At 36.0% G+C, this 16,740-nt stretch overlaps 1 protein-coding gene across 1 annotated transcript; it reads right to left on the reverse strand.

Annotated features, from left to right (window-relative positions):
• Window positions 1–2,651: 2,651 nt before the first annotated feature.
• Window positions 2,652–5,993, reverse strand: LOC113299550 (glutamine synthetase cytosolic isozyme-like). Its single transcript, XM_026548580.1, has 12 exons — window positions 5,516–5,993; window positions 5,385–5,424; window positions 5,148–5,251; window positions 4,994–5,042; window positions 4,755–4,861; window positions 4,319–4,406; window positions 3,883–4,086; window positions 3,734–3,787; window positions 3,554–3,591; window positions 3,301–3,460; window positions 3,121–3,181; window positions 2,652–3,015 (listed from the first exon to the last, which is right to left on the reverse strand). The coding sequence occupies exons 1-12, from the start codon at window positions 5,593–5,595 to the stop codon at window positions 2,924–2,926; spliced, it is 1,077 nt and encodes a 358-aa protein (XP_026404365.1). The 5' UTR covers window positions 5,596–5,993; the 3' UTR covers window positions 2,652–2,923.
• Window positions 5,994–16,740: the final 10,747 nt, after the last annotated feature.

The raw sequence follows: 16,740 nt of genomic DNA on the forward strand, positions 1-16,740 counted from the left end.
ACACACAATAACCTTGCACGAACACTTTGGTACCTTAACTCACGTAATATTCCAAGACCCCCCCCCACAAGTTGGACACGGAGAGAATTTGAAGTGTTCAACTTGGACGATGTCTTTAAAACAACCCGGTAACATAAATCAACCATGGTTGTTTGATCTTCCATCAGATCCGCATAAGAGAGAAACGACAACAGCAAAATGATCTTCATAACTGATGCAGTCTTGATTACATCCGAATGGACTCAAAAGGGTTAAATGAGTTCTATTGATCACAGCCCACAACCTATGTTTCCTCGAACACAAAATGAGGTGATACTGGACCATATCTTTGATTTTTCTTGAAAAGCCAGTAAACTGCGGCAGAATCAAATAAGAAAACTAGGTAGATCAACTAGTTGTTCTCAATGTGAAACAAATGAATAGTATTGAACAACCGCAATCCATTTGTCGAAAATTGTAGAAGTACCGTAACAAAATCAAAAGTAGTTGTCACTTAGAATGAAAAACAACTAACATGACGAGATGTACGGAAATTAAGTGATGAGGCATCCTGAATTAAATGCCAAAACAGGAAAATATTTTCATAAGAGATGAGATATTCTCAAAAAAGAATGATATTCCGGAATTGATTGGATATTTCTCAGAAAATATGGAAAGATTAATGACTCAGTTGCACAAAGTTCAAAAGATTAATTACACGGTTGTGAACCGGAGATGAATACCATTCGATTTAGGTATTGATAAATAATGAAATCTTGCAGTGAACAATATTAACAAGACATTTTGATAGAAAAATGTTGCAGCTGGTAGTTGATAAAGCACACCAACATAAACTGAATTGTTGACGATCACACTGAAGGTGAACTTTAAATTTTATTTTATTTTTGCAGTGGTTCTAAAAAAAATGATAACTGCTAATGCCAAAACGTAAGTAAAGGCCTGAATTATTTGAAAAAACAAAAAAATAAAAATAAAAAATAAAACTGATTTGCCATGATGTTATACGGCAACAGTTGATAGAGGAAACCTAAGTAAAGGTCTTCCATGAGAACAAAAACTGATTTGTAAATGATCAGTTTGACAACGAATGGAGACTGATTGATCAGTTTAACAACGAATGGAAACTGATTTGCCTATGAACCAAAGATGAGGTCTTATAGGCTAACAGTTGATAGATCATTAAAGAAGTTTTATAAGCGATCATCTGGAAAAATGAGTCAAAAAGACATTCATTGTGGAAACAAGACTTGTTGTTTGAACAGTCCACACAAATGATTATGTAGATGAGAACCAATTCTGATATGTGGTTGAGTGAAGTAACACCACAAATAAAAGGGAGGGTAAATTGTTATTGTGATTCTGCAGTACAAAATAATAACAATAACAATCGATGATATATAGTTTGATAAAATATTTGAGTCATGAAGATTATAGAAATCACGAAAATCGTGAATACTATACAACTCTCTTCACTGCTGATACCCACAATACTGATAACAAGGAAATAAAATTTTCTGAACTTCCCGTGATTCAAGATACTAACCCTAAGAAATCTGGGTAGTAGAGAAAGAATGAGCACCATGTAAACATCTCATTGACTTCAATGAATGGATAAAAACATCAAACTTAAAACAAGAAAAATGTTGATAGGTGCAAACGACTTTAATTTTGTAGCGGAAGCGATATGAGCGGATCTCCCCGCTCTGATACCATATTAGAATACGGGCATCCAACTTAAAACCAATTGGCAATGAGTGGAGAGGCTCTAAGGGATTATAAACTGCAGGATCTTAGATTGCCCAACAATGTGGCTAATAATCTCAACACGCCCCCTCACGTGTAGCCTCGTTGGGTCTAACACGTGGACAATTAAATCGGGTGACGCGGAGTAAAGGCGCGGTCAAAGACTCGTTGCATATAGCCTGCTCTGATACCATAATAAATTATGGGTATCGAGACGGATCATCGATTATAGAAAACAAAATCAAAGAAATAAGAACACGAGATCTTAACGTGGTTTGGCACTAACGCCTACGTCCACGGAAAAATCCCCGAGGGAAGAATTATTATTGATCTCCAGATGTTTGATCATTCTGGGATAATTACATTTTGATTAAACTCTCTTATTTATAGTGATAAGAGATAAGAGATAAGAAGATAAATTATTCACTAACCGAATGATAAGCATATCTAGATAGATTGCACAGTATCCTCCGACCCATTCTACACTTATCTTGAACGAGTCCTTCATGGTTACAAACATGACTTGGTCCTCTCTTCACGCACACACAATAACCTTGCACGAACACTTTGGTACCTTAACTCACGTAATATTCCAAGAGGAATACACTCATTTTAGGTAAGAACGTAGAGCTATGTAATAGTAACATATCCCCAAAATATTAGCTTCAAATACGTTACGGTTTGGGGATAGTAACATATCCCCGAAATATTAGTTTCAAAAGATCCCTTCACACTTTATAAGTAAGCATCCGCTTCAAAGGTCAATCATGAAGCGACGCTTCACGCTTCAACATACGCATCGCTTCATAAAAATAAAAAACCAGTCACGCTTCGCTTCACGCTTTAAAAACCTTGGGGGATAGGATGTCTTCACAGCCAAGTGTTATTTCGGGGTCGGACAACCCAGATGCAGCAAGTGAGACATGTTTCTTTTTTCAATTTGCTTAACGGAACACAGCGTGCTCTCGGAGAAATTATTTATACATATTATAAAGTGACAGGATTGAAAATCACCCCAAGTCACGAAACACACTTAGAACAAAAGAGAAAATTCAAATGATATGCAAAGCAGGAAATTATAAGCAACAGAAGCAATAATTTTGCAATAAACACAAATGGTGTCTCAATCTCCAGACCGGGTCTTTTTCCTTCTTTATGTTGTTTAATTCTTCCCTTCTTTCTATGGCTTCCATAGGATGGTAGTTTCGGCAACCATGGAAGTCACCACATATGGGTCCATGTTCGAGGCTGGCCTCCTGTCTTCGAAGTAACCTGCTCATTTACAATCACAAAGATAAGCATATATGTGGGGGGTGAATAATGAAGCAGATGAGGATCTATTCAAATGAAAAAAAAAAAAATGTTCGCAAAAATTACCTTTGCCATCTTTTTCAGTGTCACGTCCAACACGGACAGAGCAACCCCTGTTTGCCACACCCTGTTTTTAGCAAGAGAGAAATAAAATTAGAATGATACAACAAAAGTGCTAAGCATAGAGCATAAGAAGCACCTCTGGAAAATGTACACAAAAATTTGCTATAAATTAAAACTACATACCCATGAGAAGGTATTCATGTCGGCGGTCTCGTGGTGACCGGTCAACCTTCTTTCATTGCCTTCCCCGTAGGCAGCAATATGCTCCTTGTGTCTTAAACCGAGTTTCTCAATTGCAGACTTGATCACCTCATAACCACCTTCTTCTCTCATGGTGGCCGTGCTGAAGAAAATTTGTATTCAAACTTGATCAGTATGAGAAAATGTCAAGATAAACCAAAGGCATTACAAATGGAAATTGGAAAATATTTGGTACCTGTAGTTTGTGTGACAACCAGCACCATTCCAGTCACCCTAAGCGCCATGCAAAATAAACACCAATCTCATTGTTATCAAATGGAAGCAGCAAATGCCACCTTAGGCAAGAACAATAACTGAAAATCTATGAAGAAACAAAAGCTTTTGCAATATAAATGTGTATGGTTGAAGGGGTTACCTTAATTGGCTTAGGGTCTAGTGAGAGAACAACCCCAGCAAGTTCAGTAATCCTCTGTGTAACAAAGAGAAGGAATATAAATTAGAATCAACTCAAAAATGTCTGTCGCCAAAAACGGATATACAGACATGTCTAAGAAATAGAGAGACCTCAAGAATGTAACGAGCTGCCCATAGCTCATCACCAGCAGAAATGCCAACAGATGGACCAACTTGGAACTCCCACTGTCCAGGCATAACTTCACCATTGATACCACTGATGTTAATACCCGCATAAAGACATGCTTTGTAATGAGCATCAACTACCTCTCTACCAAATGCCTTATCAGCTCCAGTACTGCAATAGTATGGTCCCTGCACTCATAACAAACAAAACCATGCTGTCATTGCCCTAATTCACATTTAGCAAAAAGAGTAATCAAAAGATGATGAATGCAACATTTGCTAGGAAAAATTTCCAGGGTTCTAAAATTCAGATTTTCATAGTGCTCAAAATCTGAAGTCATGCTCTAAGAAGTTGGCCGTATGAAGCCTAAACTTGACATGTTAGGCTGTAAATTGGTACGAATATAAAGGTAGGGCGCACCTGTGGACCGGGGAAGCCACCCACTGGCCAACCCAGTGGCCAGTTGATGTCCTTCTGTAGGAGAGTGTATTCCTGCTCAAGGCCATACCTAAAAAAAAATACAGATCAAAAAATTTAGTATTACTGGCAATTTCAAATGGTCCCAGAATTATTGCAGTTGCAGGAGCAAATGATATCAAACTACAACTAAAAGGGGCATCCAGCTAATTTTAATATTTCCGATGACTAGTTTGCAAAGAAATGTGCATCTTTGTTAACAAGAATGGATTCTGATTTTAGAATTGACGCACAAACCTTGATTTAAGACATTTGATCTACTTGGAAATTCAAGCTATGCCTTTTCACTTTAGTGGTTAAGGTCGAAATGAAAATTATGTTATTTGTTATCATGCTGAGTGCTGAGAAAGAGTATTTTGTCAAATAAAGATTATTTTACCATGGAACTTCTTTTTCCACGTCAGTATGACTGAAAATCTGAGCGGCACTAAATCGCTTGTTGGTTGGAATAGGTTCGCCAGCTGGAGTATAAGCATCACAGATAACCTATAATCATTGGACAAAAATAACCCTGAGATTCTTTCTTATTCACAAATATTACCCTTAAAGATTCTCTTTGATTAATAAGTATTCAATAGAATCCCGTAATATTAGGAGAAGATTCTCTTCAATGCTCACCAGAATATTGTTTCCTCTTCTGAATGGATCCTTGAATATAGCTTGAGGACTATTTGCAAAATATAAAAATTAGTAAAATCAAATAATAAGATTAATTTTAGGAGTAAATCGTTATCAACCATTAGATTACTTATGATAAAATCTTTGTGCTTACTATAGGATGACTTCACTGTCTTCTCCGGGAGCTTGACCGGTACTGGAACCGTCGTAGTTCCATCTTGGAAGCTGTTTTGGATCAGTAATTGGTCCCCGTAGAGTCTGGCGCACACACAGCATAATTAAAATTATAATTAACAACAAAAGATTAAAAATCTAAGCAAAATCAAAGAACAAGATTGTAAACTGAGGGAGTTGAAATTTTGAAAGTGATCAATGATCTTAAAAAACTCACTCTTGCTTTGCTTCTCATATCAGTGCCTGAACCACCAATCCTACAAGAAAAAAAGATCAGATAAAACAACATTAAGAGAACGTTGGAGAAAATTATGGTGAAGAAACAGAAGAAAAATAATTGAATTATACCATATGTATTCAGCAATTATGCTATCGGTAACAGGAGTGAGGTCCAAGTTGATGAGATCATTGATGAGAGCACCAGCCATGGTGATTGCAGAGAGAAAAACAGAGAAATAATGGTTTAGAGGATGAGAGGTAATTTAGAAGAATAGTGAGAATATAAGGTGCTGTGCATAAAAGAAGGTGAGGGGTTTATATAGATGAAAGAACATAATTGTTGATAAATTCTGTAGGATTATAATAAGAGAAACAATTAATAAAAAAAGTCAACAAGAAATGGCAGTAATTATATAAAACCTACCTAATAAACTCAGAAATATATATTTCAAATTCATTAAAAAAACAAGAGAAACTAAATTATTATCTCTACGCCGGAACTGCACTATCAGGATTCTTTCCTGGGGTTGGAAATTTGAGTGTGCGTGATGACTTCACCATGGCACGGATTGGTTGGACCAGTGTTAATTATATGCGTACTATGGAGGGTAGGTATGTTGTATCTTACCCCGGCCAAGATCATCTCCTTGATACTTTTGTTCTTGGTAAAGATTTTATTCCAAAAACAATGAAGCGAGCTCACTTAAGTGAAGCATCGATTCTCATGTCAATTTTCACCCATCTCAAGTGGCGATTGGAATGTTGTTTATCCCAAGTGCACATAACAAAATTTGGCAGTGCATATTTAGTAGAAAAATGGAATTTTCTAAATTAATGGATGTTGTTTATCTGTCAAATGGATTGCATGTGTAGGCGAGTATCAAACAATAATTGATTAGTAAATGCTGAATTTTCTAAAATAATTGTTAGTTTAATTTCAAAAAAATAAATAATGTATACTAACAACACTACACTCTAACGAAGCGCCAAGCCATCTAACCAATAGAAAACGGCAGTGTTTGTTGTCTCAAATACTCTTTGAAATTTTTTGTAGGTGATTTTCAAGTTTCAACCATTGAATTATGGATTTACAGTTTGGATCGGTGAGAATGATCAGACAACTCACCCTCCAAAGTCCAAATACCTCCACGAGTTTTACGTACAATTTCTCTGGTAAGATTCACCCTGCACGACAAAAATCTTTTGGTAGAATCTATTTGTTTTTCATTTTCTTGGAGACCCGGGAATCACAAGGTACAACCTATTGGTTATATCGGTTAGTACTTTGTAGTTAGAAACAAAGTATCCGAACTTTCACATTTCTCTAATGTTAAAGCTAAATTTGGAAAACAGTATGATTGAATCGGTCGTCACTCGTCAACATTTTTCGGTTCATTTTTGATGTCAATTGTTTTGGTAACAAAGTTTTTATTTTCCTTTTTTTAATTAAAAATATTTTTTTCCGGTATCTTTCATTTTCTTTTCGTTCTTCAGTTCATATCGGTAAATGTTGCCGTATCAATTATCTGTTTTGTATTTGTTTCTTTTATTTTATATTTAGGTGGTTTCTATGCGCTTCAAGCACGCCTATGATGTAATCCTAATAATTGTCAATTTATCAACCAAGAACACAACCATATTGTATAATTTTTTCCTTTTTCGAAGTGAGTTATTGTATTGAAAACTAGTAGTTTTATTTGTAGTTAATACCAAATTATCATTAGGGTTATTACTGTTATAGTTTGTTAAGAGCGACTGCAATGGTACGACTAAACTCAAAGATCAAAGACCAAAAAAAAGACTAAATATGAGTTTAATCTGTATTGTGACGTTATGGGGAGAAGACCAAATTTGGTCGCGCGTAAAACAATTTTACGCATGAAGACGGGCGGAAGTATTAGTTACGTTTCATTTCTGCGCGGAATTATAAATTACGTTTCAAACGGGCGTAAATATAAATCACGTCTGTTATCAAGCGTAAATATAAATTACGTTTCGTATGGGGCGGAATCTTAAATTTCGCCCGTTGATCAGACGGATTCCAAATGACCGCTCGAAGAAACGTAAAAATAAATTCCGCCCGAGTTAAACACGGTCACACAGCACGTGTGAGATCAGACGGGCGAACATCTGGTGTCCGCGTGATGAATTGTACGGACGGACATCTGCTGTCCGCGTGATGAATTTGTCAGGCGTAAAATATTTTTACGCCTGAGACGGGCGTATCCAAAATTTCCGCCCATTAGGTTTTCATTAACAGACCACATCTCCACTACTAACCTACAACTGTTTCTTCTTCTCTCTTTTCTTCTTCTTCTTCGTATTCTTATTCTTCTCTACTAACAGTACTACCAGTCTACCACTCTACATATCTTTTTCTTCTTCTTTCTTCTTCGTATTCTTATTCTTCTCTACTAACAGTACTACTAGTCTACCACTCTACATCTCTACCAAGTCTCCACCACCAATTTTAGTCGAGTGAGACAAGATTTTTAATCAAAATCGATCAATAACTTCATTAAAAAGGTGTGAATCGTAGTTATGGCGTTCTTTTATCATCATATTCTTACTTGATTGTGATAATTTATGTTTGAATTTCACAATTTTAAAAGTTAGGGTTTTGATAGAATTAAAACATTTTTTGGGGGTTTTCCAAAATCAGGGTTAAGAAGATTGATTTTTTTAATGATATGAATTGGGTTTACGTTTAATTTATGTTTTGTCAATTTTTAATTTTTTAATTTGAGTTTTGTTCATATCAGTTTGGGATTTTATGATTCTTACAATAGGTTTAAAGTGGAGATGAAATTCATGGAAGAATGAACACCTTCAGTAAGCGACCCTTCTTCTTTCTTAAGAAGTTGAGGTTGCGGTTGTTTATTGGATTTTGAATGTATTCAATTTTGAATGGATGTGTAGTGGCAGTAATGTTCTTATGGTAGTATGGTTGTGGAATGCTTGTATTCTAAAGTCTGTAATGAATATGCAGTAGATTGATTTCATATGGATTCTAATGAATTTTTTTTTTAAAACTGTTAATTTGGTGTATTGGGAATTAAAAGAGATTGAAAAAGTTGCAGACTTATTTCTTCCTAATACTATTTTTTTCTTGCCGAATACAACGAATGATATGAAAATGTTAAAGGAATTCATCTGGTATATATAGGTATAAAATAAACCCGTTATTAACATTCAATTTCAAACGTTCGAAAAAGATAAATATCTTACCAACGGTCAAAAATCTGCTACGCAATCTCCAACGCCAACGTTCGAAAAATTTATCATTCTAACGTTCGAAAATTTTCATTTCATGTTTTAACAGTTACTGGGCGTAAAAAAAAGTCCGTTTGAGAGGGGCGGAATTTTGGTGTCCGCCCAAGAGAGGCGGAATTTTGGTGTCCGCCTGGCAACGCGCGGAATTCTGCTGTCCGTCTCATCAGGCGTAAATTTATGTTACGCCCGCAACAAACGTAAATTTAAATTCCGCCCCACCAACATACGTAAATTTGGTTTACGCCCGTTAACAAACGCAATTTAAGTTTACGCCTGACAACAAACGGATTTTAAATTTACGCCCGACTATATTAGGATTTGGGATTTGGTCGCGACTAAATATGGTCTGGGTTTTGATCTTTGGTTGGGATTTGATCTTTACTCCGTCCCACTGTGTTACGATCTCATCCCAAATTTTTGGTTATACTCACCCACTGTGGATGCTCTAAGCAAACTAAAACTTGTTTAAGTCAATTCAAATTGGTTTGTGGTATCTTGTTGAAGGTGATACGGACAAGGCTTCATTGGCTATCTAAACTGCAAGACGTCATTTGAAAAGTAAGTTGCTAGTGGACTAGTTAATTAAAGTTTTAAATTTTAAATCTTAATTATTTTCTAGTTTAGATGCTTTTGTAAACAATAGTGATTGGCTTTTCGTACTTCTATTAGTTGGATTCACGTAGGACTCTAAGTTCTTCTCAATCTTACGCATATGATAAGCCACATGAGTTCTTGTTTTTCTTTCTCTTTTTTATTTTTGTTTGATCGGTATTTCTTTCTTACTATTTAAACATGCCTTAAAGCTCATACACTCGTCATGGATCTCGTTTTCCAAAATCACAAAATTGGTTAAAAAGACCAAAAACAATAATTTTTGGGTGAAAAAGACAAGCAAAAAAAGATATTATTTAAATATCCAAGCATCTTTAAGATACTGTTTAAATAGCTAAACTTGTATATTTCACCCAATCTTTCATCTTTTACATAACTAAATTTAAGATACTGTTTAAATAACTAAACTTGTATATTTCACCTAGGGCTGCACATGGGCGGGTATGGGCGGGTATAAGCTAAAACCAACCTCGCACCCACAGATTGCGGGTTTTTTTTTCATAACCAACCCCGCACCCATAAACAGCGGGCGGGTTTTGTTGCCCGCCCGCTACGGGTTGTTCGGGTATGGGTTTAAACCCGCTTTATATTCAAGTATTTAGAGTAACTTCTATTCTCCTTGATTAAGTGAGAAAAAAAAACCAAAACCCCCAAAATATTCATATCTAGGAAGTTCACAGATGAAGATTAAGTGTTGAATCTGCTGATTTTTCGATTGTTGTCGATTTCTGGTGAAGATTCGAAGTAGTTGTTGTCGGTTTCTGGTGAAGATTTCTGGTAATTGTCGTTCGTAGGTGAAGAAGAAGAACTGAGGAGGAAGAAGAGGAGAGGCCGAACAGAGAGAAGAGTGTAGAAAGTGAATGAGGGTTATCAGTTATCCTATCTACTAGTATTAGGGTTTCATAATGGATGACTAGGATTAGTTTTATCTAATGGTATATAATCTGCGGGTTTTTTGGGCGGGTATTAGCTTAAACCAACCTCGCACCCACAGACAACGGTTTTTTTTTTCATAACCAACCCCGCACCCACAACGGGCGGGTATGGATTAAAAACCCACGGATTTAGCGGGTACGGGTGGGTTTGGGTATCGTGGGCGGGTCTTGTGCAGCCCTAATTTCACCCAATCTTTCATCTTTTACATAACTAAATTTAATGCAACTACCTGAAATACCCTTTTAACTTTTTTTGGCACGTCACCCACATGAAAACAGAATATTGTACGTTTGTTACACTGCACAATACCCGCCAATATTTACTGAATAGTTTCCATTACACTTCCCCTGTTTATGCATACTCATCTTAGCAGCAGTTACAGAAAACTTAGAACCCAGTAACCCAGAAAAGTTGTATTATATTCTTCCAAAAGATATTACGTAACAGTGAACTAATGTTTTATAAACTGAACCCTGACCCAAAATACTAAGAACACCAAACGCAAATTAACTTCTGTGATAAGACTTCTTACTTGCTTTGACATCTCTGCACCACTGAAACATCCCCTAATCCAAACTCTTACAACACATGTGTGTTGTTCCTTGTCTTAGCTGCCAACGTAGTTCCCATGTTAAAACTCTAGTCGTATCTCAATGCCCTTGTCATATCTCCTTCCTTAACTCTTTGGAAGACTCATCAGCATCCATGGAAACTTGGAGCAATCAACCGGTACAGCTGAACTTTAAGTTTTGCAGAACTACTCAATCAGGCCTTTTGACAAACACCTAATATGTATTTGTGATTGGAGCAAAACTCAATAGAACCGGTTGGAGCAACTTCAACAGATCAAAACCCTTCCTCATAAACTCAACAGAAATTCAATTACGGCTGCAACTCTTCTTGCCATTCTTCTTCAGTCACCCAAAAACTAGCACCACATGTCCTAATTTTCATCATTCTGAACCAAAAGACATAAGCTAAGAGCAGTAACATATGTATGTCTAAACTTTAAACCAAACTTATGTACTAACAAATATATGCAAGCGGTAAGCGTTATAATACAGCAAGTGAATGCAACAAAGACTGAAATTGCGAATCTCATTTGTAACGACAGTGTCGTCAGGACAATGAACACTTTTCCTAGTGGTAGTAAGATAATCAACATAGACTATCGTTAAGAAAGTATGACTTGTAACAAACCATAAAGTATTCCATCATTTGTGATTTTATGGCATGCTTAAATGAAATAATCAGTCTTTTCTTGGAATTGATCAAGCACTTCTGAATAGCCTTTTGCTTTCCTTTGCAACAAAAACTGCAACCATAGAAAAATAAAGTATATATTCGGCTTAACGAAAAGAGTAACCATGACTTTAAAATTTGGTTACTGACAACAAAAAAATCATTAAAACATATTGGAACTTATCAGCTCAACTATTCAAATGGGCTTTAAACTTCAAATAGGGTGGATATTACAATAAGAGATGATGTAAGTATTCGAATAGGGTGGGTGCAACTGGTTACATCAAGTGTTACTACCATTCGACATATGGCATAACTGGCTACATCCAGTGTTACTACTATCCGACACAAGACGTAACTCCAGTGTTACTACTATTCGACATAGGACGTAACTGGTTACGTCCAGTGTTACTAATATTCGACACAGGACGTAACTAGTAGCATCCAGTGTTACTACTATTTGAATAAAGTGGATGTAACTGGGTACATCCAGTGTTACTACTATTCAAATAGGGCGGATGTAACTGAGTACATCCAATGTTACTAGTATTTCGACACAAGATGTACCCGGGTACATCAAGCAAAAACATAGGATCTAACTGGTTACATCCAGTGTTAATACTACTATTCAGAGCAACAAAATAGAACGTATCTAAATACATCCAGTGTTATTGTTATTTCTCTCATTTCAATTTCAGTAAACATACTAAGGTTTTGTAAGTTTTCGTTTTGACAAATTTGATAGAAAGAATGCTGACATTATTGTATCTAGATACACCGATTCTATCAATCAGATACAAGATGAATTTACGCTGATATTAACAAGCTCTAATTTTTGTTACATCTCCATCAGTTACTCATTAATTTTATTTTGCAAATATATCTTTAAACCTGGATGAAACTGTTTTCATCTATTTTTAAACTGCTAAAACAATATACATTGCATATTAAAACTGGATGAAACCAGTTCCATCCAGGTAAAAACCTGCTGAAACAATTCCATCCAAGGTTTAAACTGCTAAAACAAAATACATTGCATATTAAAACTGGATGAAACCAGTTCCATCCAGGTAAAACCTGCTGAAACAATTCCATCCAAGGTTTAAACCTGATGAAACCAGTTCCATCGGATGTAAACCAAATTCATCCAATTTTATTCATAACATTAGAAAAACTCAAATAACCAGATTCATACACTACGACCAATTTCATTCATTAAATTGAAAAAACTCAAATAACCATATGCAAACCAATTTTATTGAGTAAAATACACATCCATTGAAATGAAAATAAAACAACCAATTCAACAAATTAATCCACTGAAATGAAAATAAGAGCATCTGATTCAACAAATTCATCATGTAATTCTGAAAATAAGAACAAAACAGAGTTAGGGTTTGAAAACTTACGAGTTTTAGGAGACATTGTGGATCGGTTGAAACCCTAATTCTTCGAATACACTGAACTGATCGATTGAAACCCTAATTATTAGAATGTGTTTGCAGACGGTGGATGAAACCAAATTTCCTAAAGTGTTTGATGTTGAGGAAACGGTGGATGAAACCAACTTCTGGTAGTTATGATAGTCAGGAGACAGTGGATGAATTCGATTTTTGGTAGTGTTGATGGTGGTGAGAAGATGGATGAATTCGATTTTCTGGTAGTGTTGATGGTGGTGAGATGGTGGAGGAAGTTTATGTTACTGGTAGTGAGAAGAAGGAAGAACGTTGGTTTCTGTTGAAGAGAGAGGGAGATCGTGGTTTCTTTTGTGGGAGAAAAGAAGATCATTGGAAAGATCGTGGTTTCGTGGGAGATCGTTGGTTTCTTTTATGTTACGAAAGGGTAGTGACGTTTGTTCTCATTAAAAATATGTCCCGTCCATTTGACCCAGGGGAAAAGTTTACCTGTCCATTTGAACCAGAAAAGTACCGTTTTGGACAAATAGCCCATTTTCTGTTCCGAAAACACCAGTTTTTTTTTTTTTTTGTAGATCGCATGACTTTCATGTTGGACCCAAATGCTTATTATTCGTCTAAAGCTAGAGGATACGGTTTTGGGACCGTTTTTCTCAAGGTCTAGCTATTTTATCTGTATTTATTAAGTTGTGATCAATTATTTAAGCATTTTCTGAAGTTTAAGGACAATTTTTCAAATTAAAACAACAATCAACCTATCTTGGTGCACATAAAATTTCTCTTATATTTCTGAACAAGAAAAAGGAAAAGTTATAAAAACGGCTTAAAACATTTTTCAAAATTTCAACACATTGTTTTCTTTTGTAACTTTTTTTTTGTTCTGAATAACAATGAGTTTATAACAAGTGATTGGGTCAAAAACAACTTAGACATTGTACAGAGAGAAGGTCTATCAGTATTAATGTTTAAATATTTATATTCGGTTTCACAGAGTAAGTCTTCAGTTCAAACAACAACTTGTTTAGTTTTTACGTTGGTAGCATAGAGATGAAGGGATGTAATAAGGTGTATCTTCTTAATGATAGTGGTTGCTAGTTAGTTAACAACGGTTAGGTATTATTACACTTTAGGTTAGTATTTGGTGAGTAAGAATCTGTTATTGTCGGATTGATTATTGTAAAAGTTATCCTATGTTCTTTTTATTATAAACTAGGGCTTAACCCGTGTCATAACGACATGGGCCGACATTGTAATTGGCAAACAGAAATGGCTGATCATTAATCATATATAAATAAATAAACATGAATGAGGATGAAAATGAATTAATGTATGATACGGTGGAAGGTGAAGGGTAAAAGAACCAAACATCCCCCTTAGGTAATATAGGATTGGAATGTATAATTTTAAAAGTAAATTAAATAGAAGAAATTTGAAACAAATCTACAATACTTCATGACGGAAAATTGAAGTGGCGGGAAGCAATTAAGTCAAAGTTGATACGGTCCTTGATAATCTAATGGTATGTAAGATGGTGTTTCATGTGATGATCAAATTTTTTTGCTTTTGAAGCATCATTTGCAGATATACTGACCTAGATTTCTGTACAACATGCTGGCCGAGAGACCAGAGTGAAGTTGTTATACTTCTCGTAACATTAGCTCTAGAAGTGGAAACCTAAAAAATTAAGAACCAAGTATTCAGTGATACATTTTAGGTTGGGCAATAATTTTCTATATTACATCATTCATAATTTTAAACAACATGTATAAGTTAATATTACAACATTTGGTTCCCTCTGAATGTTTTCCATACGTACATATTGTGAAGTTTATTGTAAACAACCGGAGAGATGAGCATCACGGTAATTATTAAATATTGTTTTGTTTGGGTGACCGGAGATTTGGTGAAATAGTATAAATTACTTTTACTATCTAGGAACAACTGTAATCCTCCTACCACCCCGTAAACCTTAAGTAAAATTACCACTCTCAGATTTTAAAGCCCATCATTCATTAATCCATTCTCGTCTTAATGCCAACTTCACCGTGGTCGTGTAGAAATCATTTTGTTAGCAATTATTGGAGTTCATAACAGGTCAGCAGGTTAGTTGCACACAACCCCCCGAGACTCTGTGACAGATGCCAATTATTGCAACGATTATTCAACGTTACAAAGTTACCAACATCGATACGACGTTACGAAATAAATAACCGTTTGGAAATCGGCCATTACAAATTTTCTGATTTCGTGTAGTGTGGGTCGCTAATAAAATAAAGATATTGTTATTAGCAGTGGTTGTTAAAGACAACGACTAGTATTGTTATTTTCATAGAAGGGTACACCATCCTGAAATAGAATGATTCTCTCTCGGATACATTATCCTGAGGAAATATGCTAAATGGACCTCGAAAAGGAGAATTAAGCCATTAATAACAACCAATTATCGTAGCACCAAGTCATGATAATCTCGCATGACCCCTGAGAAAAGGAATTTTGCATTCAAAAACACTGATAGTGTCGCAAGCAGATTCATGCAAATGGCATTGTCACAACAGTTTTTTCACTCCTTAAGATTCAATGAAAACTAAATTTGTGAAGCATCCAAGGCTATAACAATGGTGACGCCGGGGAAGTCATACAACCCAACACCAAAGGGAGCCATCACTTTCAATGATGAATACATGTGCTACCGAGGTGAACACCTCCACCTTGTATATTTAGCAACAACAATCAATAGACAACAACTGAAAATAGTGTTTGTAGATGGAGGTCTATCGCTGAATCTAATCTCATTACAGGAGCTAGAGCTATAGGGGTCCTGTGATCCGCGATACGATCACATGATACAATGGTAAGAGGTTTTGAAGGACAGTCTTAAATTGAGATAGGAGCTGTCAGTCTCGTCATGAAAATAGGACTAATCTAGGCACTTGCCTCATTCTACATACTCGAAGACAATACGACCTTCCACGTACAACCTGGCAGGGGTGGCTGCTCAATCACAAGGTGGTGGTTTTGGTATACCACCAGTGTGTAAAGACGAACATTTGAGGAAATAAGTTTTACATCTCGGTTACAAGCAACCCGTTCAGGCGTGAAGAAACGTACATGGCAGACACGGGTTTTATAAAGGTCCAGCGAAAAAAATGCATCCAATCCACTTGACGCCACTACCTAAGTGATAAGATATATAATCCCAAGTTTTGGGAGACCCTATAATGCAACAAAGTCAGTGTTCATTCCGTATCGCATGGTCGATCACCCAGTCACCCACTAAGAAGCCGAAGACTCAGAGCTCCAACAACCGCTTTCGACTTCTTTCACCCCGAGGGAGGGCATTCTAACGATTATATTAATTAATAAAGGTGATTCAAAGAGCAAAACATGAGTGTGTTATATCTTCAATAGACGAAAAAGTGATGTGGGTGCCTCCAATTGTTAGAGCGCTGCTCGGTCGAACTCGCAAGCGTTGCTATCTCAAGCTTGTTTGTCAAGTTTAGTTGCCAAAACTATAAGTCTTGATTTCTATTCTACTTATATCTAATCCTCAGACTAGGATAAAAAGTGTAGTTGAGCTCTAGACTCCACGACGTTTATCATGCAAAGACGAAGAACTACTCAAGGAACTGGTGGATCTTCATCGACAAAAAGGTATGTGGATACTTGAACTTATCTATCACTCAAAAGTCTATCTACTCTATCTCCTATCTTGAGACAAAAGTCGTATTGCTATATAGACTTCGATTATACACATTTGCTATTTCGAGTCAAGTTCATCTCACTTATCTATTTCTCGAAATATGTGTTGGTAAGCTTTCGTTTTGGCCAAGTTCATCTTTATTCGTGATGAAATTCATGATGGTTATTTCAATTACT

Source organism: Papaver somniferum, chromosome 7 (genome assembly GCF_003573695.1).
Source record: "Papaver somniferum cultivar HN1 chromosome 7, ASM357369v1, whole genome shotgun sequence".
NCBI lineage: Eukaryota > Viridiplantae > Streptophyta > Magnoliopsida > Ranunculales > Papaveraceae > Papaver > Papaver somniferum.

Bases quoted from the DNA above. Each gene is read 5' to 3' on its own strand.
- LOC113299550 (XM_026548580.1), bottom strand. From the start codon at position 5,595: ATGGCTGGTGCTCTCATCAATGATCTCATCAACTTGGACCTCACTCCT. The intron at 4,087-4,318 runs GTGCGCCCTACC...TTATGAGTGCAG, and splicing joins GTGGCTTCCCCGGTCCACAG to GGACCATACTATTGCAGTAC. The intron at 3,182-3,300 runs GTATGTAGTTTT...TGCTAAAAACAG, and splicing joins ACATGAATACCTTCTCATGG to GGTGTGGCAAACAGGGGTTG.